At 48.2% G+C, this 27,562-nt stretch overlaps 2 protein-coding genes across 6 annotated transcripts in view; one reads left to right on the top strand and one right to left on the bottom strand.

Moving 5' to 3' along the window:
• The window catches only part of PSD2 (pleckstrin and Sec7 domain containing 2), a gene marked incomplete at its 5' end in the record, with an annotated part of 32,026 nt that extends 28,749 nt beyond the window's left edge, over positions 1–3,277 (top strand). The window contains 2 exons of the mRNA XM_083872120.1: positions 958–1,101; positions 2,660–3,277. Of these exons, the coding sequence (XP_083728246.1) occupies positions 958–1,101; positions 2,660–2,866 (351 nt within the window). The 3' untranslated portion in view covers positions 2,867–3,277. The remainder of the gene's footprint in view (positions 1–957; positions 1,102–2,659) is intronic.
• A 5,493-nt stretch (positions 3,278–8,770) lies between these two features.
• NRG2 (neuregulin 2) overlaps positions 8,771–27,562 on the bottom strand; it is an 84,772-nt gene continuing 65,980 nt past the window's right edge. For all 5 annotated transcript variants that reach the window (XM_083871596.1, XM_083871594.1, XM_083871595.1 and 2 more), the window contains 5 exons: positions 17,063–17,165; positions 16,062–16,185; positions 14,645–14,772; positions 11,976–12,200; positions 8,771–10,569 (listed from right to left, as the gene is read on the bottom strand). In XM_083871596.1, the coding sequence (XP_083727722.1) occupies positions 9,921–10,569; positions 11,976–12,200; positions 14,645–14,772; positions 16,062–16,185; positions 17,063–17,165 (1,229 nt within the window). In that variant the 3' untranslated portion in view covers positions 8,771–9,920. The remainder of the gene's footprint in view (positions 10,570–11,975; positions 12,201–14,644; positions 14,773–16,061; positions 16,186–17,062; positions 17,166–27,562) is intronic.

The raw sequence follows: 27,562 nt of genomic DNA, 5'->3' as shown, positions 1-27,562 counted from the left end.
TCAGCAAACCCTTCAGCTCAGGGTGAGCTCATCTGCAGGTCCCCCTGTTCCTTCCTGATGGACACACTCAGGTGCTCAGTGCAGGAAGAGGGAACTGGAGTGGGCAGCTTGGGCAGATATGGAAAATCCTGGCATCTGGCCAGCGCTTCCTTTGCCTAAACAGTTCTGTGCACACACCTGCCTGTTGGTTCTGGCTTGTTTATTGCTCTTTGCCCGTCACATCCCAGCCAGAGTGGAAACAGCAGAATAGCTCCAGAGTTAATGCTGCAGAGCCCAACAGCCCAGGTTTGGTTTGTATCATGGCACCCTCTTGTTTCTGCAGCTCAAAAACCACAGACAAAAGGGATGTCTGGGTTCCAGTCAGTAGGGAAGGTTTTCTGGAAACAAGGGGCAGGGTGCACTGGGCTCAGCTAACCAAGAGCAGCTGCCATCCAAGGGGTAGCTCTTGTTTCTCTGCTCAGGGAAGGCCCAACATGGCTTAGCACTTCCAAAAAGTAGGAACACACTGCCACTGCCCCCCAGCAAAGGGCAGAGACACAGCTCCTGCCTGCTGAGACAGATGTGGCCAGATGTTCACCTTTGCCAGAGCGTGGATGGGGAGGGTACTTCTATCTCCAAAAAGAGCAGGATGAGCAGCTCTGGGGACAGTGCTGCTTCTGCCTGGCTGTTACAGGATGCATGTTACAGGAGCATTTTGTGCTGATGAAGCCAGAGATGCCTCGGTGCCAAACAAATCCACTCTTGGCACTTGAGGTACCTGAGTTTTGCTCTTACTCCAACACCTGTGTTTGAGCTGCTCCTTTATCAGATGAATTTGCAAGTGCACCACACACCTTTGGCTCCAGCACAGCAGCTGAGCTTATGCCCTTGCAGGGAGAGTTCCCCCAGCCACAGGCAGGAGGAGCACTTGGGTGCTGCACTCCCACGTTTTAATACCTGACACGCTTCTCTCGGCAGGAGGAACAGCTGAGGTCTCATGAAAATAAAATGAAGCAGATTGCAGACGAATTAGCAGAGCATAAATTACATCCTGTAGAGAAGAGCCTCAAGTCAAAAGAGGCTGAGGAATACAGACTCAAAGAACATTACCTAATATTTGAGGTAAAGGAACTTTCATCTTTTCTGTGATAAATGATACCTTGGCTGATTGAGGAGAACAGGACTCCAGAGTGGGTGCTGTGAGTCTGGGAGAGCTGAAAGGAGAGAGAAGGACAAGGGCTCCTAAGCTGGATGGGTGTCTTGGGGCAGCAACAAGCCTTGCTGTTTTGCACTGAAGCTCAAAAAAGAAGTAAGAGCCATTTCCTTCCCTCTGTGATTTCTAACCAGAGGAGGGGAAAACTGACAAGAGTAAGAACATCTTCCTTTAGTGTGCCAAATTTTGACATTTCCTCAGGTCCCAAGTAAGAGAGTGGTTCAGTTCTCAGTGTGACTCAGTTTTTTTCAGCAACATTAACATAAAGCAAAGGGAATCCTTGGGTGAATTAATCCTGTTTTGCTGCAACTATTTCTGTAAATAAAGCCAAACCCAGTATTACAGCTGATTACAGACCCTTTGGGGATGCGTGTAAATAAGTTTTAAAAGTAAAGTCTAAGAAGCATTTCATTGTGGGAGAAATGGGGTATTTCATTCCAGTGAGAGTTGAGCAGAAGGTGTGGTTCCTGCCACATAGGTGTCAGTGGGAAGGGGCTGCTGGAGGCCTCTAGTCTTGCTTCCAGCAGGAACTTGGATTATTCCTAGTCTTTGCTCAGACTGAGGATGACATTTAGTGGCTGAGCCCCAAAAATCACTAAGGATGGAAATATCCCACTTCCCTCATGCCAAGGCTGCACCATCCTTTTGTGTAACACCCAGCCTGATTCTCCAAAGCCACAGCTCTCAGCTGCTGGTTCCCTTGTTTTTGTACCAACCTTCCAAATAGTTGCTGCTGCCTCCCTTTTTCCAGCATCTGGTTTTGGATGCCTGCAGAGAAGTTTCTGTCTGAGCTTTTCTCTGGACTGCCTTTTCAGTCTTCAAGGAGAAGTTGGCACTTCCAGGGCATAATTCATCTCATCTGTCTTATGAGATGTGCTCCAGAAATGCTTGTTTCTTTGTGCTGACAAAGAAGCCAGCACAGGCTGCCTCTGAGATGTTAGGAGAAAGGATGAGTATTACACAAGTCCTCTAAAAAATCCCATCTAGCATTGGAACAAAGAATCCAGGCAAGGAGAATGCCTCCCTTTATGGTGTGCTCTGTGAGGAGCATTGGGGGCACAACTCAGCAGCAATAACTGAACCACTGGATAGAAACAATGACAAGCAGAAGTATTTTAACCAACCAAGGCAAGCTCCTAAATCAGGAAGCAGCAGGTCTGTTGGTCTCATTTTGCCCCAGTATCATCCTCACACAATCACAGTGGCATCCAAGACCTGTAAAAGCAACTGGAGGAGTCCTACACACACACACACACACACACACACACACACACACACACCCCTTTGTCCTCAGACCTTTGCACAGACCAGGCACTGTGCTGGGGTTACCTTTGTGGGGGGTGATTAATGGGATGCTGCTGGTACAGGATAGGTTTTCCTGCAGTAGCTGATGGAATTGTTTCTGCATGCCCCACACACCATGGCCTGTCCCTGTTCCCAGGCTCTCTGTTCCCTCTTTCCCTGCAGAAGAGCCGCTATGAAACATACATCAACCTGCTGTGCATGAAGATAAAAGTGGGGACAGATGACCTGGAGAGGATTGAGACCAGTTTCTTCAAGGTGGAGGCCGACGACATCGCTTTGAGGAAGACGCATTCCAGCCCTTCCCTGAGCCAGGGGCACATGTCCATCAGCTGTAAGGCAGAAAAGGACATTTTAGAGCAGAACACTTAACAAGGAACCTGTGCACAGGGGGATGAACTGGCGATGCTCTGCGCTCCTGGACTTAGATTGATGAGCACAATTTTACTTAGGAAATTATATGAGCAAAACCATAGACATGTATGACATGGGGGTTGCTCTGGTGAAAGAAATCAAAGAAGCTTTAGTTGACACTCTCTGACAATGCTCTGGCATTTCAGCATCATTTCTTCTTCATTCCCAACTGCACCAGTGGCTTTTCTTTCCCTCCTGCTGCAGCCTGCACAACAAAGGGATATGCTGGTTCTTCAAGGGCTGGGTTGCTCTTTCCTCCACCAGCCCCATCTCTCCTCCTTCCTTCCCTGGAGTCCCCAGTGGTTCATGGTCACAGCCCCCGGCAGGGCAGGAAACTGAGCCAGGACAATGTCTGTGGCACCACCAGCACTCCCAGAGAAGGGCACAGGGTGGCAGGGCACGTCCCTGCCCCAGGAGAAGCACGGCATGACGGGACAGGTGTCGCGAGCTGGTCACTGACGGGACGAGAGGCACCTTCAGCACAGCGTTCAACGGGGAAACGTCACCTGCCGATGGCAGGAGAAGCCTGGAGGGCCCTCTGTCACCTTCTCCTTTTTATATATATATATAAATATATATATATGAACATATATAAATAGATATATATATATAAGGAAACTTTAACGTGGGTTTTTAACCTCAGTGTGCAAGTGAAGGCAAGCTGCCTGGGGAAGACACTAGGGACATGGAGGGTCTGACCAGCCCACCAGGATGTGCTGAAAAAATGGAGTAGCTGTGTATCTTTTTTTTTCTTTTTCTTTTTCTCCTTTTTTTACTCTAATGGAAGTCCCACCTGGCTTTGCTGTGAAACATCGTTCTCCCATTCCTGCTTATTCAGACAAACTGCCCAAGTGGCTGCTGGTTTGGCAGCCACGGGATCTACCACTCTGGGCTCAAGGTATAGCTGGAGTGGTGAGCAAGCTCCAGCAAAACCTTGTGTGCAGGAGTGATCCCACCTGCCTGTCCCTGCTGTATTGCTCCATCCTGCAATGCACATGCTGTACTCTTTGAAGTGGGAATTGTGTTTCTGTTCCTTTCTGCTGTCTGTGGTCCAATGATTTACTGTTGTGCTGAAGTGATTCCTCTGCTTTTCAATGCCACGACTGTCCTCCCACACTTTATTTATTTCACTGTTTTGTTTGATCCTTTATCTCAGATTGCTTTTCTTTCCCCTAGGTGCGTTCACAGTAATCAAGTTCCAGTTTTGAAGGATCTTGTAGCTGCTAATTACAGTCATTTATTGTTTATATTTTGCAGCATTTTTTAAACAAACAGAATAAGATTTATTTGGACCTTCAATGTTTGAGAACCTATGGACTTACTGTTTTCCATGACAGTTCATGACACTAAAAACCTCTTCCAAACTTTATCGCCTCTTCTTTTATCTCTGTTTCTTTGTACAGTTTGATAGTTTATTTGAAATGATGCACTAAGAATCATGTAAAAAAAAAAAATAACAATAAAACTGAATCTGTTGGTAAAGAGAATTGGTCTGAAGCATCGTTCCACCATGTGCTGGATTGATCCCAGGTTTCACAGCATCAGAAGGCCAGGCTGATTCAGATATCCACCAGCACCTGATGCAGGAAAGCCAGGATCCTATGGACAGACAGCACCAGAAAACATCAGTTCCTTTCCACGAGTGGGTACCAACACACTCATCATCTTGGATGGTTCTGGAGCAAGTGTGGATAGATGGGCTGCTTTGGGAACACATTCAAGCAATTCTTCCCTCCATCTGGTGCATCTCAGATGTGTCTGTCCACACACAGCCCAGAGATTTATGGGAGCAGAAAGGAACCAAGCCCTGCATTAGTGACTGGAGATGTTGTCACAACGGTTCCCAGGAGAGTCTGTGGCTGTTTCTCCAAGGCATTGTTGCTTTTGTGTCAGGTCTTGTACTGACCTTCCTTCCACTGAGGATCTCCGAGATGTTCCTACTCACATGAAGTGTCTGGTGCTGAGAGTCACAGTGGAAGTCCAGGGGAAAGCTGGGCCCAGCTCCTTGTCTCCAAAATCCCAGCTAATATTTTGTACCTCCCTTTCTGAGCATCCCTTTCTGAATCTTACTTTCTGAGCATCTCTTCCAGTGGGCAGTGACATCTCCAGTGTATTTGTGCTGCCACCAAGAGCAGCTCGGCCCCCTGGCTGAAGGTGCCAGTCTGCCATTCTCAGCTGGGAGTAACTTGCAGAGAAAAGCAAGATCTTGGAAAGTCTCCTCTGGGCAGCAGGAAGGAGACTCAGAGCCATGAGACTGAACACTCAATGGATGTGGGAAGGGGTGACACCTGACGTCAGACAACGCTTGGCAAGACAGTTCAGAGTATTAAACTTACTGAGTACCTGCAGTTTGCCTCGTGCACAAGTCCTGATCCAGGTGCACAGGAACATGAAAAGATACTGAGGACATCTTACGTGATGGCAGAGCCAAAAATGCCTTGTTTGACCAATGCACAGCCTCAGCTTGTGACTTGGAAGAAAATGTTTTTTTTCACCCTTTTCTCCCTCCCTGAAGGTCAAGGACTCAGCCACCCACCACTAAAAGAGAAGAGCAGCGTTTTAGAGGAGTAAGCAGCCTTTTCTCCTCCTGCAGTCACTCAGATGCACTTTCTGCACATCCCGAGCCTGTGCCAGCCCCTCCAGCAGGTACCACGGCTGCTTTGGGTCTCACACAACCTCACCTGGCAGTGGTGGTTCAGCCTGACCTCCCTGCCAGACCACTTGTCCTGGACACAACCACATTCATTTTAGAGGGACTTCTTTGTGGGGGAGACCTTGTGACCCCAAAGCCAGGATCCAACACTCCTCTCCTGCTTGTGTCACTGATCTGTGTCAGCAGAGCAGCTCCTTGCCCTCTGGGAAGGGCATTAAAGGCACCATACCTGCAGAGTGGAGCTGTCAGGAGGCTTTGGTGGCTCCCCCACCTGTGAAAATTGCTGTAAAATATTTACGGCAAAACCCTAGGAACACACACAGCTGGAAATGAGGAGTCTAAAAATAAACCAGCCAGGGGAAAAAGAGAGATACAGGCTTCCTTCAGAAGCAATTGGAGAGAAAATTGAAGTAGCGTAACTGCCTCTAAATATAGAACGCAATTATGGGAATCAAGGGGCACGTTTAACAAAAAAATCACCACACAGAATCCTGAGGCTGCCATGGCTCAGAGCTCGTGGTGTCTCAGCAGATGCAGAACATCATGGATCCCTGCAAACCATGGAGCAGGGAAATATCCCCCTGTGCAGGGCAAACCCACAGCTCCTCTCCAAGGGACCCAGAGAGATTCCTGATGGGGATCAGCTGCATTGAGCACACCCTGAGGTGTGGCCACATGGTTGTTCTGCATGCCAGGGAGACCCAAGAGCTGTACATTCCTATAATGCAGATGGTGCTGTGCCAGCCTTGGGAGGACTTCTCCATGAGTGGAGCTCATGGATCCTGAGGAGAGCCAGACAGGGAGATGAGGCTGCTTTGGGAAGCCAAAGACACTCGGTCTCTCTCTTCTATGTGTCTGGTTTCCCCAGGGATCAGCCTTGGTGATCATCCACACATGTCCTTTCCAAGGGGTCGGGTGTTCTCTGCCCATTTCTGTCCATCTCGCCTTGCTCTGGGAGCCACTGGAGGAGCTAAGATGGATCAAAGGCAATGGGGAGCTGGGGCATGTCCCAAGAGTAATGGAAGAGTGGAGAGCTGCACTGCTGCCTTCATCCAGCATGATATGTCCAAAGGCAATTGTCACCCTAATCAGGACTTGACCCTACCACCTTTATCCCCAGGTCTAGCCACCTAACACCTCCTCTGCACATTGCTGTTGGGTGAACAGGCCCCGGGGCAGGAGGGCAGGATCCTTCAGCCTTTTACCTTCCGGGAAATCAGTGTTGAGATGTCTTCATTCAGGGTGGAGTTCTGAGACCTCTGGTCTGTCTGGAGGCCCCACAGGAGATGCAATGAAAGTTTGGGGTGGCCTGTGACCCGGCTGGGTCAGTTCCTGGGCCCAGGCTGTGGGTGTGCTTAGCCTGGCCTCCAGCATGGGCAGCACTGTGAGGGCTAGGGAGTTCTCTCACAGCTCTGGGCATTCTTAGAAACATAGAATGATTTGGGTTGGAAGGGACATAAAAAAATCATCCAGTTCCAACCTATCCATTCCAATAGGGTCAACTCACCATAACTCCTGTTAAGTGAATTCAGCTGGGACTTTTGGATACCTTTTCATGTCACTGAGCAGGAAGAGGGGAATGAGTTCTGAGCTGGAAGGAGCCATGGGTGCCACCTCAGGGACTGTGACCACATTGTCAGTGAGTCCCCTACATGGGGTTAGCCAGAGACACAGATTTGCTGTGGAGGGGCTGAACAAGGGACCTGTTCTGGTTTTGGGTCAGGACTGCATGGCAGCACTGCTGGCAGGGTTGGACCCAGCACATCTCCATTCTATTGCAGTCACTGAAATAAGTGCCAGCATCACAGCACATGTCAAGCACCCTGACCTCTCTTGGCACAACTGGAAACTTCCATGGTTCAAGTAAAGGGGGATCCCCTGATCTGAAGTTGGAGGAAGAATGGCATCCCCCCAGGAGATGTGTGGATGGCATTCACTCACCTCACTGAGCCTCCACTCCTGAGCCCTGCAGGGAAGGTCAAATATCCATGCAAGGGAGAAAAACACCCATCTATGGGTCTTTATGGGCATAAAGAGCTTTACTGAACCAGAGTGTCTCTCATAGGAGGAAAGGATGAGGGAGCTGGAACTGTCCAGCCTGGAAAGGAGCAGGTTTGGGGGGCCTTATCCATGTGTATAAATAGCCAATGGGTGGCAGTGAAAAAGAGGGACCTGGACTCTTCTCAGCAGTGTTCAGAACACGAAGAAATGGGCCTAAAATAGTAAATGAGGCAAAGGGCCCAAATTAAAAATTAGTAAATCCAGTCTGAATACAGAAGGTATGAATTTGAAGGCAAAGTTTTGCTTTGAGAGGGACCAAACTGGCAGAGGTTACCCAAAGGAGTTGTCGGTACTGCCATCTCTGAAGATACTCAAACCCTGACTGGGCACAGGCTTGAAGAGTCTGGGTGAGCTGGTGGAGCAGGAAATGTGGAAGTCTCTTCCAGCCTTGACCAGTCTGTGATTCTGTGTATGGTTCGTGTCACAGCTCCCCATTTTCCCCCCAAAGGGCCTGAGATTAATGCAGCCCACAGCTTGTTATTTCTTATTTTATTTATAATATAAAAAATGTTCAAGTGTTAAACAGTCAAGAGTTCTGACATTCAGACAATCCAGAGCAAACTTTGACAATCATCTTATGACAAATTAGCAGAGTTTTCTATCTGACCCCATCATGGGTGAGGAATAGAGGGTTTAGTTACTTTATTGCTAAAAGTTAAATGAAATAATACACTGTCAATTGTTGTATTATCTTCTCAGTCACAGCTTCACCATGCATCCAATCTACAGTATCTGAAATGCAAAGGACATGCAGAAGTAAAAATATAAAAAGAAAAAAGTCAGGCTACAATGTAAACAGGTTTGCTGCAGAGAACTGAGGAGAGGGGGGCACTTCCACGGGGGATGCTCTGCCGCCCGGACACGCAGGACTGTCTCTTTGCGCCACAGAGCCGATGGCCAGAGCTGCTCCAAGTTTGGGAACGCGACGTCCGTCATCGAAGGCGGGATGCGACGGTGACAACTGTCCTTACAACACGCGGCACGGCCGTACGGGAGAATCCGCTCGCTGGGCCGCCCCACGCGGGGCCCTGCCCGCCCGAGGCAGGGGCCACACGAGGAGCCCAAAGCGCCCACGGTCCTACTGACCCCTGGGGCAGCATGGCTGGCAACCTCCGTGTCCAGGGTGACACAGGCCATGACCCTGTGGGCGTCCCCCGGTGCCCTGGCCAAGGGTGTCACACAGGCCACCGCAGCTGTGGCAGCCCCATGGCACTGTGGCCAGCCCTGCACCGCTGGGCCCAGGGGACGCTGCGGCCAGCACGGCACTGGGGCGGCCACGGGCTGAATGGAGCCACCCGCCAGGACCGCCAGCGCTGCCTCAGCGACCCGGATTCAAGGGTACGTGATGGGTGTGATCCACCATGGCCACAGGGGTGTCCACCATGGCCACAGGGGTGTCTGCCTGCCCTCACTACAAACCTGCGCCAACCCCGCTCCAGACCCACCGGTGAGATGGCCAAAGGTGGAGAGCTATATTGTAAGGGCTGCTGCTGCTGCTGCGTGATTTTGTTTTCTCTTCCTACCTGTGTGGCAAAAGAAACGTTATTTCTGCATTTCAGCACAGTGCTGTTGGGTTTCTTTTTTCTCCTGATTTAAGCGAAAATACAAATAGTTTACAGGGCAAGATAGATCCTCATTAGACATGATAATGGAAAGGCTCCCACTCATGTCCTTGATGCGTGTTTAAACAATACTTTAAAGAATAAGATCGTTAATAGCAGGGTACGGGGCAAAGTGGCAAGGCTGTTTTCTTCCAACAGAAGAGCGCCCTTGTGACAGGTTGTCTCCCAAACAAAAATCTATGACCTTAAAAATGCTACTGAAACAGAATCCTCGGCATGAATCCCAGCACTAGCATACAGCAAAAGGCACCACGATAGTTTTGTTTTCTATTTTTAAGTAGTCAAAAATTGGCCCACTTTTTTTTTAATTTTATTGTTTGTTTTCTTTTCTTCTTCTTTTTTTTTTTTTTTTTTTTTTTTACTTTTTTTCTCGGAAGCTGTAAATCAAGACATTACATATAAATAGAGATTCCCTATAAAAAAGTCATTGTCGTTAGCTATTATAAGACAACTTTGCTAAAATGAAAATAAAACATTTTTTATTTGTCATATTTTTGGTTGGTTTTTTTTCCCCTCTTTTATATAAAATAAAAATATTTAATTTTTTTCTCGTTCCGTTCCGCTTTGTTCTGTGGTTTGTGTGGGTTTGTTTGTTTGTTTGTTTGTTTTGCCGCGCCTCAGCCTCCCTCCTCTCGGCCTCCTCCGTGCGGGTCAGGGCAGCGCTGGCAGGAGGCTCCTAGAGAGGGTCGGGGTCCGGTTTGGGCGCCCCATGTGCCAGGCTGCCGCGGCCGCCGTCGCCATGCCCGCGGCACGAGTAGTGAGTCCGGCTGTCGCCCGGCCGGTGCAGCGGCGGCGACTCCGCGTGCGCCGCCTCATTGTTCTGAGTGCTGAGGAATGGCGTGCTCTCGGCCACCAGCTCCTCGTCAGACTCGCTGTAAGAGGCGCTGCTCAAGGAGAAGGAGTCCCGGACAGCTCTGGCTCTGTGAGGGATGTGCCCGTTCAGTTTGGATTTTTTCCACCGCCTGTTGCTGCTGGCTGTTTTCTTTGGCTGCTCTAGCGCTGTGACGTACTCCTGCGTCGTCTCGTACTCGTCGTCCTCTGTGATGCGGAAGGGGCTGGAGGGCAGGCTCCCCATGCTGTCGTTTAGGTAGGTCTTCCTTTGGTAGTAGCTGTCGTACCTCTGCGTGTCCTGGAAGGGGAGCTGGTACCGCCGCAGGAGGGGCTGCTGCTCCTCCACGCGGAAGCTGATGGGGGCCGCCGGCGGCAGGGACACGGCGTGCGCCGAGTTGGGGGAGGTGATCTCGAAGGTGGGCACCTGCGTGGGCATCGAGTAGTGGAAGTCAACAGGCGACAGGCGTGCTGGTGTGGTCAGGGCCGACACGTACCTGGAAAAGCAACACCTCCGTTTGGACACCGAACACCCCAAAAACCAACAGCTGAGCCTGCACTTTGTTGAACACCCTGAACACCCAGGGACCCGTGAGGCCTCCAGTGAACCTGCTCCTGGAGGTTCTCATGGGGAGTCAGGTGGAGGGACCTTGCACTGCTGTGCTGAGGGAGGGAGAGCTGCTGGCTTCAATGGGCAGCATGTGCTGAGCATCCCCCAAACTGCTTCTCCCGAGGGACTCTGTGCACAATTCCCACTCTGCATCGCTGCAAACCCTGCAGCATCTCCCAGCAGGCTGAGTCATGGCTTCACTGCTTCTCATCTGCCTGGCAGATGCTTTCTGTTCCCTCTGGAGCTGCCAGGCTTGTCTCTGAGGAAGGTCCCTGGAATTCCCTCTCCCTGCTCAGGCCACAGATGGGGAAACCCTGGGCATTGCTTTCTCTGACTTAGCAAAAATCTTGTGTCTCAAAAAGCCATCTACCACGTTAATTTACTCTAGTGACAACTTCAGTGTGGTCACTCAGGTCTGGTCTAGCCCCTCTCCAAACAGCCCTTCCTTCAGCACCACCTCTTTCTAAGGAGCAGATCTTATTTCCTCTTGATATTCCCAGTGATGTATCTGCCCAATTCCACCTACCCAGGCTCTCTCACTCATCCAGGGCCTTTTTACCCATGTGTTTTGTGATGTATGAGACCTCCATGGGAGCTGGGTCAATCGGCCTGAATGGACAGGACAGGAATGAGAGCAGGAGGTGCTGCCTTTCTCCTCTGCCCCATGGACAAGTTCCACTGCCTTGAAGGGTAACTGCCCAAGTGGGGCCATGTGGCCACCAAGAGTCACTCATGGCTACCTGCAAAGGGTGGAGTAAGGGTGGAGATGTGCTCCTACTCCAGAGCACTTGCAGACTGCAAGGAGGACAAGTGGTGCTGCTGCTGCTGGTGTCTCAGCTCTGCAGCTGTGTTCCTAGAAGGCTGGGTCATACCAAGTCCTGTCCCAGGGCTGTGCCCACATGCAGCAACCTCTCATCTGGCCATCCAGGACTGTGCTGAGGACAGACAGCTTTTCCCCAAGTACCTGAGGGCCAGATCCTGCTTGACAGCCCACCAAGCTCCCCAGGGTGTTCTCCCAACCAGTTTTTCTCTACTAGTTGCTGACTGCAGCCAGGCATATTCTGCCTCTGTGCTCCAAACCTACACTGCCACCAGCGTGCAGAGCTGGCTGCTGCCCCAACCAGAGTGGTCTCCTGGGGGAATTGGCTTTCTCTGATAGCACCAGGGCTGGACTTTCCCCAGTCCTACCACGGCACTGCTGCTCTAGGGCTGGCAAAGGCAAACGTTTTTGGGTTTGGCACAGAGGCATGGCTTGCCTCTGCTGTGCTGGTGGCAGCAGCAGTGGGCTCTGACCTCTCGCTGTGGGGCGAGTCCCGCAGGGAATCCACGGAGTCGCGGTACTGCGTCGTGGGCCGCCGCTGGTCCTCGATGCAGAAGGTGGCCCCGCGCCGAGCCCGCGCCTCCACGCACGCGGGGCTGTTGCATTTACTGGTTCCCACCGAGGACAGCATGATCCCAGACTGGGAATCTGAAGTCAGGCTCTCTGTTCGCTCCAAGCTCCAGGTGTGGCTTTCATGTCTGTGGAGCAAAGGCCATGTGGACAGTGAGCAAGGAATCCCCATCCAGCTCTTCTCCAAAGGCACAGCCACTGCTCACGCTCAGCTCTGCACCTCTGCACAAGTGTCCCCCTTCCCTCTCTCTGTCGTTAGGATACATCTGGCCAGGGATGCCCAGATTCCTAGCTCTACCTTTGATTTGCCTTTCTTTGCTTCTTCTTGGAGATGCCATTAGAGGACAAAAAAAGTAAACCAGTGCAATAGCAGGTATTTATCCCACCATGGAATAAATGGCTGGGAGCAGGATGGGACAGCCTCTGGAGGGAGGCCAGGACAATTCTGCTTCATGCTTGCAAAGTGTTCTGGGTGTGGAACAACACATTGGCTATGCCAAGGCAAGTCAGCCAAGTTCCTTCAAATGTGCCACCTGCACTGCCAAGTGACAGCCCCTCTGGAATTGCTACCAGAGAGGGAGCCAGGAGAAGCCACTCAAAATTAGCAGAACAAAGTCTACCAAAGATTTTGGCAGCAAAGCACTTTGAAGGTGCTAGACAAAGACCATGATGTGCTGAGCAGTTGGAGCCCCACCAGCCCCAGTCTTGGTGCAAGGGGCACATACCACATCCATGGGGGATGCACAGGGCCACGTGCACACGGGTGTCCCCCCAGTGCCACAGCCACCACACTGACCCCAACACTGCAGAAATACCTGATCCATGAGAGCAATCCCTCTGAACTCCAAACTGCACCAGATGGAGCTGGAGTGTGGGTGGAGGATTTTGGGTGGGGGTTTACAGAGGACAACAGCCCTCATTAAGATTTTCCAAGAACTTGTTAATTATTGATGGCTCCAGGCACATGCTCATTTATAACTTCAAACAGCGTCCTCATTAGAGGCACTGATGGAGTAAAATGGAGCCTGATTACGCCAGTAGTTTGCCTCTGGCATGACTTCAAGAAGCACCTGCTTGCTGCACTTGACTCAGAAAAATGAGGTGGCAGGTAGCCAGGACCAGAGGCTACCCAAGGTAGGTTCCTCCCTACAGCTGTCATGAGCTAATGCTGCCCTCCAGACACACCTTTGTGTCTTGAGAAGGTGCCCAGGGATGGTCCAGGCCTTTGAAGTGAGCATGGAAGGCCAACAAGGTGCAGCTCTGCAGGCACAGGAGCCTCTGTGCACCTGGCTCAAGTTTGTACACACCTACCCACGGCTGGGCTGAAAAGTATGAATGCAAAAATACCTGGAAAACGTATTGTCTAGTTCATGGTGAGTGGGATTTCCCTGGAAAAAAGAATCATTCCCAGCTGATCAAGTAATTCCTGTCTCCCTCTCTACTTGCTCGAGGTAGAGCCAGAAGAATCTGGGGAGGAATTCACCTGAAAATCCAAGTTCAACATCTGAAGTTGATCTTGCCCATTGCAAGTACTGAGAGTACTTACTCAACCCTGAGGAATGCCTGGGCCCTAAGGAAACCTGCCTGGAGCCCTCTGTGAGCTTTAACTGGAAGAATTCCTGCATTCCTGGATGAGTGGAGACAACCCCATCAGGCTAATAAAGGACATGAGCCAGACACTACCAAGTGATCTCCAAGGAAAACCCCTGTCACTTACTGGAAGAAGCACAGGAGCTGTCTAAGAGGAGGAACTGGAAATCCCAAACCCAAAACAGCACAGGACTTTCTTGAGAGCATTTGAAGGACTTTTCTGGACATCACAAAAATAGGGAAGTCCATCTGCAATTTAAATGTTCTCAAAAACCTTGAGAAGGTTCAGATTGCAAGCCATGGTGTTCTTCCCCCAATGGTTATTTTGAAATAGAAACAAAAATTATGTCTCATCCTTTGTCACAAAGCATTGGTACTTTCCCGCTAGACCAAGTTTTCCAAAAAGCTTCAGAATTACTTCCAGTGAAAGGGATGCCACCACTTGAGGTGGAGGTTGATAAATTGCACAGGAGCATTTTCTTTCTGGTCAAAACCTGTGACTTCCAAGTCAGACCTTGATTCTGAGGAATCAATCAAAACATTTGGTGGTATTTTGTGTATCCTGTCTCCTACAAGGCAAATACATTCCAAATATGAAACACATAACCTGTGTCTGCCTAATGAAGTTTTTCAAATGTCTAGTGTGGCAAACACAACCTGCAAAACCTTTCCCAGACACATCCTCCCGTTTGGGTCTGTGCAAAGCATGGAAGCACAGGTTCATTTCCTCCTGTTTTCCAGCTATGACAGTGCTGCAGGATTCTGCTGGCACCTCCCTGCAGGTCAAGGAACACACTTTTCCATACCTCTCACTAACCAGCTGTGCCTGCAAAGTCCTGCAGTGTAGACATGGACGGTATGCCACTACAGAGCCAAACATCAAGTGGAAACAGAAAGGGAGGTGAAAGGAAAAATCTTAAAATCTCACAGCATCCTACAGCAAACACCAGGAGGAAGGTCCAGAGAAAAGGGTATACATCACCTCTGGCTGGAGGTTGGAGTGGCTGTGGAGCAGTGATGAGACGGGGAGCAGGAGTGACTTCCCGAAAAGGTTGTCTCTGTTTCCCTTCGGATCACGTGCTCAGTGGCAGAAACATTCTTAGAAATATACTGCAAAAACAGGAACAGTCCCACAAATCAGCTACCAGTCTGTGAATGCTGCCAAAGAAAAAATTAGCTGGCCTGATTGTTTCTGGTGAACCTGAAATCAGGTGAGTGAACTGAGTGAACCAGAAGCTCTGCACACAGGAAGGGACAAGGAGTATGGAGGTTTTCTCTGCCCCTTCACTTTGAGCAGTGGGAAAGGGCTGTGGCACAGGGATTGCAGAAGGGTTTGGAGAGCCAAGGGATTCCCCAGAGGACAGTGGCACCTTGTGTAGCTACTGAACAGAGACACAACTCTGCCCACAGCTGGCTACACCCAACCGAGTACCAGCAAAAAGAGAACAATGTGCAATCTGTCAGAGATGTGAGTCCTACAGAAACACCAGATGTGATCCAAATGTTTATGCGGAAATATTCCTTCATCTAACAACCAGCCCTACTTCTCACAGGGGCACTAAGCTCTCTGAGAGAGTCAGTACTATGGGGCTAGGGGCTGTGGTTCTTAGAATTCCCTTTCTCCCTTTCTTCATGGTTGGGATCCAACCTCGCTAAATTTTAATATCCTAAGGCTGACCCAACAGAGCTTGCAACTGATTCATTGGACTAATTTCTAACAGTATTTCTTGTTTGGCTCTGCCTCCCCTTCCCTTTTTCTGACCCCTTTCAAGGCCTTGGTCCAGCAAGGCACTTAAGCCTGTTGATAGCCCTATTGAGTTCATGGGGTTTAATGGGAACCTTATATGACTGAAGTCACGAGAGAGGCTGAACTGCCCTCTGGATCCTGTCCTAAAGAGACTTAGATTGTTCTCATTGGTGTGACAGTGGCATCCCACCAGGACTTGCCACTTTGCCCAGGACAGAACCCCTGGCATGGGCTGGTGGGCTGATGGAGAGCTGACTATGTCACCATGATGTGCTTCACCACGGTGGGTCCGGTCACCGCTGTGCTGATCCCATTTGCCATCCCAAAGTGGGACTTGACAGGATAGCAAAATAAACAGGAAATATTGGGAACATCTCTCCTAGTGGAAATCAGGGTCACACTCGATTAATCAAAACAAGCCTACCCCAAATGCCCGAATCTCATCCTCCACTTCAAAGCAAAATCACATTTCCCTTCAGATGTTGGTTTTGGAAATGTTTCTAGGCAGAATCTTTCCTTTTGCTCAAGTTTGTTTGTGCTTTGCTCCTCACACACAAGCACACCGGTGTGTAAGGATACACATCCATGTCAAACCCCTGGCAGAAAACAACCCCTCAGTAGCATGCAGGGAGATGGAGGCGAAGGGTCTTACATCAGCCATTTGGATTTCCTCAGGATCCAAACGTGGATGGCTTGGCCCGTTCGCAAGGCTCCGGTTTTGATGAGCAGGACACATGTTCTGCCGCAAGTGGTTATGCATTTGTTTCCTTTGTTTCCTTTAGAACAGAGAAAATCTATTAGGAACACTTCTCTCATGGGGCTTTCTGCCCCCAGACATGAAAGAGAAGGCAAGTCTTGGATATGTGAATGTTCCAATGGTATTTTCAGAAAGTTGCAAACAACAAGAAACGGGGCGTTCAACACTTAACACCTCCTACTGCTTTTCTTCTCATGGACAATTTAGGAAGCCTGGTCCAGGGTCCCCTTTCCAAGACAAGGCCCAGCACAAATTAGCAGAGCCAGTTGCCAGTGGAGGAGAGAAGTGGGGAGAAGGAAAAGGGGAAGTGAGTCCTGACTTGGCCTTGGTGACAAAGCACTTGGCCTGTCCTGCATGAAGGACAAAGTGGCAAAGCCTATCCATGCCCATGGTGGGACATCTGCTCCACAAGGCCCCCTGACTGCAGAGGCACTCTGAACTAAGGGGCGGCTGAGAAAGGAGAAAAGTGCTGTCCAGGCAGGGAGGGCTGACTATAAAAGAGGTTCCCCAGTCTCCTGTTCTTTAGGATTGCTCTGGAAGTCCCTGCAATGTACACAGCTGAGCCCACAGCTCCTGCACAGCAGCCCAGTGTGCTTCTGCTGGCAGAAGCTGAGCTGCTGGCTGGGGGACCAGCTTTTCCCTGTAACACAGCTTCGCCTGGCTGGGTAAAATGATGCTGTTGCAGGGGACAAGCAAATGCTGCCAGGAAAACATTCTATTCAGACACAGTCTGGTAGATGGCTTCACTGGCCTCCTGCACAAGACCCTCCTGAGAGCACCACAGCACATAATTTCCTAAAAATAGCATTTGGGTGAAAAGCATGGAAGTGTGGAATGTGAACACTGCCACTCACTAACCTGTGGCCAGTTCTTGCCTGCCAGCCCCCCATACTCACTTGGTTTTACAGTAAGCTACCACACAGACGATGCCCACCACAAGCAAGGCAACACAGATTCCTGTGATGGTTAAAACTCTCTTCTGGTAGAGCTCCTCTGCTTCTGCAAATGGAGAGAAAGGAAGCAGTTACCCATGGGCTCCAGCAGCAGGGCTGTGTGTGGCTGTACAGGAGCCAGCACTGCGTGGGGGTGAGATGGAGCACAGGGCTGGGACAGACCTCCTGCCAATCCACTGCCCATCTATTGGCTGCCCCAGAACCTTCCTCACCCTTCAAAAGACTCTTTTTGTCTCCCTGCACCTTTGCCCTATCTCACTTGGTAGCTCACCCCTTCTGCACTCACACTTCTCACCTTCCCTTCTTCTCCCACAGTGACTATTCTCAAAAAACCCCACAATTTTCCTCTCTCTTCCAGCAGATTCCCCTTTCTGGTGCCTTGATCAGCCAGCACTGAAGCCCTGGAGCATGCCCCACTCCCCACGAGCATACAGGCCCTGTGATCCCTGTCCCCAGGCTCTGCTCTGGGCTCAGGATGCCTCTGCCCCTGCATGCCCTGGAGCAGGGTGGTGTGGGAGGACCACCCAGCAACAGGCCCCAAGGCATGTAGGTGCCAAAAGAGACATCCTGGAACAGTCAAAAAGCAGCATGAGGATGGAAAAGTGAGACCGTGCCAGGCAAAGAAAAGGGAGTGGAGTGATTCAAATACAGGAGCCAGTTATGGATTCTTAATGAAACCCTAGGAGGAGATCCATACCATTGCATCAGGTAACTCAGAGGCACACAAAAACTGTAAGCAGCTTGCTGCTGCCTCTCTCAAATACCACCAAGTGTCACGGGCTGCCTTTCAAACCAGAAGAGCCAGTCACTTGCACCAAAACCCAGACCACGCTGGCAGTGAGGTGATTCATTCCCACCAACCAAAGCTCCCAGGACATGCTGGGCTCTCGCCTGCACTGCACCAAGGCAGCAACACCATGGCAAGGACACCTCTTCCTCCGTGCCTACGCCAGAGCAGGTGTGACATCCAGGAGCCTCCACTGAGAGCAGCAGAGGCAATTTGGTTCTCCAGCTGGATGCCATGACTGTTTCAGCTCAGCAGCTAGGAACAAAGTCCTCACTCCCCCACACTATGTGTTAGTGTTAAAGTTATTGGGGTTTGTGCCTTCTTTAATATTCATTGAATTATTTTTTTTCCATCTAGATTAGGCAATAAAAGTCATGCCATGGTGGTTGTGCTCAGTGTGCTTTACCACACCACTCAAAATACCTCAAAGAGACCATGTAATATCCCCTGTGCCACCAAACACTCAAATACAAAACCAGAAGAGAAACAGGTCTGGTCCCAGGACCCCTGGGACTAGACTTTAGCCAAAAAAAAGTGAGTGGGAAGCAATGAAACATTCCAGACAGCTGGATATTTACAACAATTTCAGCTCGCCATTCTATGTTGAAAAAAGCATTTTTGGAGAAAAAAAAAAGGGTGCTAGGAAAAATGGTAACCTCTTTCTAACTCTCAAAATGGGAATGGAGAAAGGTTTGGTAAGCAAGGGCTGGCAAGAAAGACAACCCTGGCATGAAGATGCAAAATATAATAAAGAAAGGCTTCTTGTGTTTTTGTTGGTTTATTTTTTTTCCCCTCTCTAAGGGACCAGGTGGAGCTGGAATGGGGGAAGAGCCCACTCTGAGGTAAAACTCCTCCTTCAATGACGTGTTTCTTTTGTATGGGTGCCTTATTCCAGGCATCAGCAACCATGGCAGACATGTTTTCTTGCTCTTGCACATCTTGGGGACCTGGATTACAGTTGTACAGATCTCTCCTTCAGACAGGAGTTTCAGAGATTTTATGGAAATATGGAAAAACCAGCTGGGTTAACATCCTGGTTATGGATGGCACTAGGCAAGAATTTTGCTACTACCTAGCAAAAACTACTTTTAAAAAAAAACCAAACCTGGGAGGGAGGTCAATTTTCAGCATGGACTCATCCATCAAGCCAATTTTTCCAAAAATTCTTCAGTAGCAATGCTTTTTGCTACAAAGACTTTTTTTTCCCTAAGCATGTCATTCCCTTTGAATCACGGAGGAAGAAAAAAAGAGCAAAGACATTAAAACTATGGGGGAGTTTTGTTTGCTTTTTTTGTTGTTTGTTTAGGGGTTTTGTTTGTTTATTTGGCTGGGGGTTTTTTACCTATAATAGGACAAAATTCTTTGGCCAAGGCTCAAACCTCAGCCTTTGTTCTGGTCAGTCTGGGACCCTCACTCTGGCTTGTCTGACTGTCCTGAACCTTCACCTGAATTGCACAGAGAATATTTCAGTTCATCAGAAATGCAGATTTGGCCTCTCAAGCTGACAGCTCTGCTACACGGAGCAGTGAAGTGTGAGCCTGTGCATCACTGCTGCAGACTAAAAATTGAATGATCTGCTGGTAGTAATTTAGTTTGGGCCCAAATATCTCATTAAAGCTGATGCTCAATCACAGTATCTTCACGCTGCACAAAACCATCTCAATAACAGCAGAAAGGAAATAAGGGGGAGCAGACTGCAACTCTGTATTTGAGCAGGTAAGATCCCAGAGAAGGACTGGTCCATTTGTGTCTCTACAAACACCACGTTCTTCACCAGCAGCATGGTCACTTTGACAGCAGCAAACACTGTGAACAAACCATGTGGTGCCACACAATGCCAGCAGAGCCACAGCCCAGCCATGGTGTCACAGCAAGGCATGACAGTGACAGACAAATGACAGAGCAGAGACGGCTGCAGACTGGGAACAGGATGTGTGAGCTTCTGGGATGACGGTGAGAATGGATGAGGAGAAGGACAAGAGGTCAACAAAAAAGGGATGCCAAAAATCCTCAATTTTAAAGTTTGCTCAAGTGTATTAGCATTAGCAGCACCACTTTCTCTGAAGCACCCTGACTATAAGGTTCACACATTTTCTGCCCCAGGGGGATGCACACCAATCCTGCAGAAACTAGAGGAGATGCATTTCTCCAGCTTCAGGTAGTGAATGTCCCTCCACCTCAGGGACCTCAGAAGGCAATTTAGAATCCACAACTGGAAGACTGGTGTCCCCATACCTCTAGCAAAGGAAACTGAAGCATCTTCATGTGAAGTTCTGCTCTGGTTGACACTGCCAGGTCAATGCTTTTAAGTTAAATGATCAATCGTAGAATCATCACAGGATCACGGAATGGTCTGGGTTGGAAGGGACCTTAAAACTCATCTTGTTCCAACCCCACTGCTTTGGGTAGGGCCATCTTACACCATCCCAGGCTGCCCAATCTCTCTGCTCCCTCCTGACCTGCTCTCCCTGCTCTTGGCTTGTACACTCCAGGGAAAACTTGCCTCAAGGATTTGATTGCCCAACTGCTTATTCAAGGGATAACTTGATATATATCTAAAACCAGATTGAGGAGAATGGAAAGAAAATAATATGATTATGAGCAACTGGGTAGAAACAGGTAAATGCCCAAAGGGGATATTTTTAAAAGCATTTAACTTACTGCAGTGTTTTCCCACTCTTGCCACTGGGGTGCTCAGCATTACACCCTCCACTCCCATGGGCAACTCCTGACTTCCCTGGGACAGTTTTCTACACTCATGGCATCTTTCTTGGAACAATTCCATTCTGCTCAAGAACCAAAACCAGCTGCTAAATTTTGGGAGGAAGACATGGCAAAACCCATCCTGACCCTTGGCAGGATCTGGTGGAGGTCAATGTGTCTGGGATGGCAATTTCTGTAACAGCCCTGATATTTCTAGAACTTTTCTTCCCATTCCTGGAATGCCTGCCCATTCCCAAGCAGTGCCTGCTGGCAACCTTTGGATGGACACAAGACCCCAGGTTTTGAGTTAAATACACAAAAGCATGTTGAATGGAGATGTATGGCAATTGTAACATCCCAGTCAGGCCACACACACCACACTGCTGCTTGGAACAAAGAAAAAAGTGCTGCTAAAAATACACCTGCATTTTTATAGGTTTACATTTAGAATTTGTGATTCGCTTTGTTTTAGTTTTGGTTGTTGTTTTGTTTTTGTTTTGTTTTGGTTTTTTTTTTTTTTTTTTTTTTTTTTTTTTTCAATCCAAACATCTATCTTGATGCCAGGGAAGAGAACAGAACAGCTGATTTTTTAATCATCCCATTAAAGCCATAAATATAATGTTGGAAGCTCTTAATGGCTTCTGATTAATAAATGAATGGTTGTTCCATACCCTTTAATTCAAATCCAAGATGCTCTGCCAATGCAGAAAGAAGACAAGGAAGAGAAAGAGAAAAAGAAAAACAGGTCTGTCAGAGAACTCTAAAATACAAACACACACACTGTGCAGTTACAGCAGGTTAGCTTTTGGTAGGCTCAGCAGCACTCACACAGAGACACTTTATGCTTCAGAGCATTTCAAACCCCCACCACAGCTCACATGTTATGCAAAGAAATACCCAAACAAATTGCAGTGGAAGTTAATTATGAATTCTTTCAGTTAATTATGAATTCTTTTGAGATGAGCCATGTTTGTTAGTACCTGATATGAAAGTCACTGTTTAGGCAGGGGGAAAAAAAAATAGGAAAGGTACACTTGTTCTGAAACAACTCCTGACAGGTCAAAACACATAGAGACTGCATGAGCCTGGTAAAAACCATCCATTCCCTCTCCATAGGGCAAATCTGCCCTGGCTGGTCCCCCACGCCCCGGAGTGCCCAGGGCTGTGCTCCAGAGGGGAGTGCTGGGCACTGGGCTGGGAGGGCTCCTGCTGGGGCCTGGGGCTTGCCAGCACCACTGCTGCCCACAGCCTCAGCCCTGCCCGGGGGCACAGCAGCCCTGGCAGCACAACCCCCATCCCCTGCCCTGCCCTGCCAGCCCTGCCCTGCCCTGCCAACCACGGATGCTGAGAGAGATGAGGTGCCCAGGCAAGGCAATGCATCTAAACGTGCAGATTGCACTGAGAGCTTCCCTCAAGCCTGTGACCTTCCAAACTGCACTCCTGCCGTGGTTCTGCATTGTTTTAGTGAGCTGCAAAAAGCCCAAATCAGAGCGTGTGCTTTCGGATTCATATTCAGCACAAGTAAGATTGCAGTTCGTCTTGCAGAGACAGTGCTAAGCACAGGAGTTTATCCAATGAATCAACACTGCAAAACTGAATTTTAGCAATTTTCCTGGTACAGACCTCACCTAAAGATAGCTTTTCTTAAATAAACATGAAAGTTCTCCATACTTACCACCATACACAAAAGTGAGCTCTGCTGCTCCCAATCACCATACACACAAGATTATTTGCAGCTTGGAGATGTCCAGATTTATTTACTACATTATCCATAGGAACTGCTTTTTGCTGCACAGAATTATTGGCTTTCTTTTGCAGTGCTGTTCAAAATTTAGGTGGGGGGGATTAGCACTAATTGTTACGGAACATGTAAACACGAGTTCTAAAGCAGGTTCTTCTTTTCAAACTGATGCTGATGTTTGGGGGGGCTTTTGTAGGGGGAAGTTGGGATTCTTTAAGATTTGGTATAATTTAAACCCAGCTGCTCTCTGCTTCACATCTCACATGTGTGTAAAAGGAATGGCAAACTCTACAGGCATTTCCCAGTCATTTTGTACACGTGGCAGTGACAAGGACATAATGTGGTGGGCAGCAGAGAACTGGACAGAATATATTCATCCTAAACCACTTGGTTATCACATCCAGCCCTGACCTATTCCTTAGTCTTCCTACCATTGCACACACCTGTTTCCCCTGACACTGACAAATGCATGTAGAGATACCTCAAATTTCATCCATAAATCTCAGCTGCTGGTCCATCTGCACACACACATTCCTCCCCGTTCCAGGATTTTCTGCAACATCTGCAGCTACAAATGGATGCAATTCCAAACATTTTCATGATTTTTTGCAAATGCGGAAGCACCTGTGAGAACAGAGGTGGTGGGCAGGACCTGAGGAGCTTGAGCCTTCCCCCTGTCCCTCTCGCATCAGAACTGCTGCTTCTTTTGGCTCCCCAGCCTCAGGGAGCAGATAGAGCCCAGCAGGCTGGGAAACCTGTGCCAGTGTCTCATTATCATCACAGGGAAGGATTCCCTGCTAATATCCAATCCAAACCTGCTCTCTGCCAGTTTGAAGCCATCCCCCTTGTTCTGTCACTCCAAGCCCTCTAAGTCTCTTCACACTCCTTGTTGTCCTCTCCGTCTCCAACAGGACAAGCTCCATAAACTAGAGTGAGACAGCCCTGAGATGGCAGCTGTAGGCTGAGGAAATGGGCACAGTATTTTTCTCATAACCTTCATCATCATCATCCTTCTGTCTGCACTCCACACACCCTCCCTGGTCAGGACAAGCTGAGCCCCCTGAGCTGCTGTGGAACACCCCAAGCCACCTGAACTGGGGACATGAGGGTTTTTTGGAAAATCTCATTGCAAACGTGCCTCCTGAATCTTTCTGAAAATGCATTTTCTCAGCACCAGACAAAAAGACAAAGTCTTGCATTTACTTCATCTGCAGTGACTTTGTGACTATGATGTATTGTAGTTATTTTAAAAGAAGAACAGACAAAACCATTTAATGTGAAGTATTCCTGGAAGAGTAACACCTCAAGCAAGATGACTCTCACTGAACTGTAGATTTATAGGATGATTAAAAAGGATAAAAGCCCTGGCAAACAGCTGTGGAAACTGTGGCTGTGCTCACTTGGTCCTCAGATTGCCCAAGAACGTCGATAAGATGTTTAGTTACTGCACATTATTCCCTCAAAATACCCTCTCTGGGATACAGAGCATGCTCCAAAAGCAAGAAACAACGTGGAGAACTGACATCTGAGGACTAGCAAAGATAATAAATTGATGCTAATTTTGTTGCTAATCAATTGTATTGACAAGAGTAGCACTTGCAGGACTCTGATCCAGGTTTTCCCAGGGCGTGCAGGGAGAGAGGTGAGACAGGGGGTCACAATGGGGACAGAGGACATTGTGCCTGTGTTAAGAACTGGGTGACATGTGGGATCTCCAAGAACAGAAAGTCTGTAAATGTCCCACAAATTCCACAGCCATTCACTTTCTCCAGTACTGCAGCAATAAAATGAATTTAGTTGGCATTAGGAGCCCAAACACAAAACACCAGAGTATTCAAAATCTGCCGTGGGTGAGCATGCAATTAACTTCAGGAGATCCCAGGGGTGACCTGTGCTGTGTCCTGGGGAGAGGAATAACCCTGCCATGCTAAACCACAAACAGCCTGTAATTACCCAGCCATCACCCTGTAATTCAGTGGTCAGCAGTTACCCTGTCACTGAATGGAAGCTGCAGAATGTCTGTGGAATTTAAAATCCTGCCAAATATTGATTTGGGGGGTAAGATGTGTGAGAGGTGGAGGAGGAAGCAGGAATTTGGGTAAAATAAATAAGTAGTTTTTCACTTATCATTTTTATGGTGCAGTCACAGCAGGTAAGAAGCCACTGCTGAGTAAGTGAGGTGAACAGAAAAGCTAAAATTCAGATCTAGACCTTCCCAGAAGAGCTTGAAGTGGTACATTTATCCCTCTGCTCAAGAGGACACTTCACCTCAGCATGAGGTTCCAGAGGCCACCCATCAGAAGGGTCACTTCTACCTGTCAGGGTGGTGACCAACACGCCCCTGGCCACAGCCTGGGGAGTGCTGGGGGAAAGGGACCATCCTTCAGGAGAACAAGGAGCCTCTCACCCCATAAACCCACCCTACTGCACAATGGCTTGGCCAGCAGCACTGCAGCCAGTTCCTGTGCTGCTGTGGGAACAGGCTGGAGACAAAGCTTCTCTCCCAAGGGATACCTGGAAATCTTGCTCTGTGTTCCCAAGCAGACCAGTAGGAAGGCTCCAAATGTGAATTAAAATTCAATTTGTAAAGAAACCAAGAATTAAATATGGGGTAAAAATGGATAATATGCTAGATGACATGGCATATGAATGTCAGCTCTGTTTGAGGGTGTTTACAGACAGGCTACAGCCTGCAATTTTAATTGGATCACAAAGTAGAAAATGAAAATGTTTCACTAACCAAGATGAATGGTATGACATTTGTCCTCCAGATTGGTGATGATTATTTGTGGAGATGAATAAACAGCAAAGTTAAGTTAAGATGAAGTTTTAGTTTCCACAGGCAAGAGGGATGCATAAATATAAAACTTTATCCCAATTTTCTAAATCGTTCCATAAATCACAAGTGGAAAGAATCCAAATGTACAGACTTAGGAAACATATAAATGTTCCTGGTGACCACGTTTAACTTCCAGGATCTCAGCTGCACCAGGACTAGAATAGCTGCCAATATGTTTTACAAAACCTTTACAACCAGCCAGCCCAAAGCCTGACAAGCTATTAGTAAACCTCCAGGAGGATTTAACAAAGACCTGAAAAGTTGCTTGTAGAAGAGAGAAGACAGAGGTAGATCTTGATCTGATGTAGAATTGGCAGCTGCGAAATACAGGTGCCAGCACAGCTTTGAAAAAAGAGTTTCTTAGAAGGAAGGATGGTTTTGGACATGGTTCTTTCTTCTGGGAAGAGCTGCAAGCCACAGCTGTGCCTGTGGAGCTGGAGCCAGGAGGGAGCTCTGCAGTGGGCGAGCCTCCAGCACACAGCAGCTCTCAGAAAGAATTCCTGACCCTTTTGGACCTTGCTGCACTCTTCACCCAGGTGTGCCAGCAGAGAGGAAAATCGGGCTGCAGAGGCTGAATGGCCCATGGATAGCATTGCTGTGGATTCATTCAACTCTTGCTCTTGTGGAACAAGAGTTTGAGGTGTTCTATTCTCATTCATGCAGGGACAGGGACACCTGTGGTCTGTGGCTCTGCAGGTACCTGTGCCACAGGAGCCACCAGACAGCTACTGCCACCAGTTTGTCTGTGGAGACACAGAGTCATGAGGACCTTGATGTCAAAAACATTTTAGTAAGAGGATTTAATGACTCATCAGCCATGGAAATAACTCTCTGTTCTCATCTGCCACGGCATTCCTCAGTTTCATACAGCAATTGCAGACAATCACTGTCCCCTCTGTTCACTGCCATTAATTCTCTGCAGTTTAAATTTCAACTGATTTAAATGTTGCTTTAATGTCCCTCTGCAAGGTATTCTTCTCACAGGTTAGTTAAAGCCTAAACAAAATGATCTCCTAACCTTCATCCATCAGCCTAGTTTGTGGCCAAAGTCAGGACAGGCTGGGGGTCCTCTGAGCTACCCCACTAATGCAATTCCTAGTGAGTTTCTCTGCACCAACCTGCAGAGAAAATGGCAACAGTTTGAGTGTGACATGAAAACAAAACCCATCTCTAACATTTTCTCTTCATTTTGAAGCAGTGGTGTATATATCCAGAAGGGCTGGCAGTAGGCACCTGCTCACATGGTTGGAACAGCAACATTAAAAAACATCAGATGTGAGAAAATCTACCTAAATACAGCTAATTTTCATCTTAATGACTGCAGTGGTCTGCAGGTGATTTGGGCAATCAGAGAAAAATAAACCTCCAGAGCTACCTGTCAAAGACACAAAGCCAGCCTGATCTCCTGGAGAACATGAGTTTTACCTGAGCAAAATGTGAATTAGGGTTTAAACCAAAGGGGTAGGAAGCTGCTCCCAAAAGGAGGACACACAACATCTGGCACGATGCTGGGATGATGCACCATCTCCATCTGTGGCCCAAATTCAGCAAAATATCTGCCACATCTTTTCAGAACAGCACCTTCAATTAAGCTCACTCTGCAGAGACTCTCTCTCAGCCCTGGGATATACCTACTGAAAGTCATTGTCATCTTTAATATTAATATTAAAGAATCAGGAGGATCCAGTCTAGGCCTGAAAACCTGAAATACCCCAAATACATTAAAAACAACACCAATATAGGTGTCCTTGTTTAAGTATCTGTCAAATGCTGGCAGCGTGCTCAAAACATGAATCAGGACAGAGCTATTTTATTTCCAGTGGAAATGCCTGAACCTCATTTAATCTGTTTCAGCTTTTGACCTGTCAGAACCCATATGGGATGAAGCATCGAGTGAATTATGGAACATCAGCAACTTCTACTGTGCCCTAATTATTGATCAAAGTAGAAGGGAAGCATTTGCAGGATCCACACTTGAGTGAAATGCTTTTCCTACTCAGAAAAACAGCAAGTTCAGTGCAAGCTTTTCCTCAGTGCTGCTGCTATCTATATTACCCAACTGTGACCTGAAAGTGAAAACAGCTATAAACACGTATGAATCATCTTCTTATATGAATTTTATCCAAGTTCAGACAGGTAGCCTGGATTGTTAAGCTGTTTTTGCCTTACTATGCTGTGGTTAAAGCAGACTTGAGGTAAGGAAATGTCCATGTGTCAGTTTTAAAGCTGGTGTTGTTTCTCTAATAGGGAACAAAATCAAAACAAATCTCAGCCCCATAAAAAGCTGGATTCTGCAAGTTGGGGGGAAAAAACCAAAAACACATGCCGTTTACTCCTGCCATTAATGCTCTCAAAAGGCATTTTCCTGACATA

The sequence above is a fragment of the Zosterops lateralis genome (assembly GCF_965231275.1).
Source record: "Zosterops lateralis genome assembly, chromosome: 14".
Taxonomy (NCBI): Eukaryota; Metazoa; Chordata; class Aves; order Passeriformes; family Zosteropidae; genus Zosterops; species Zosterops lateralis.
This window is presented reverse-complemented; position numbering and strand designations above follow the sequence as displayed.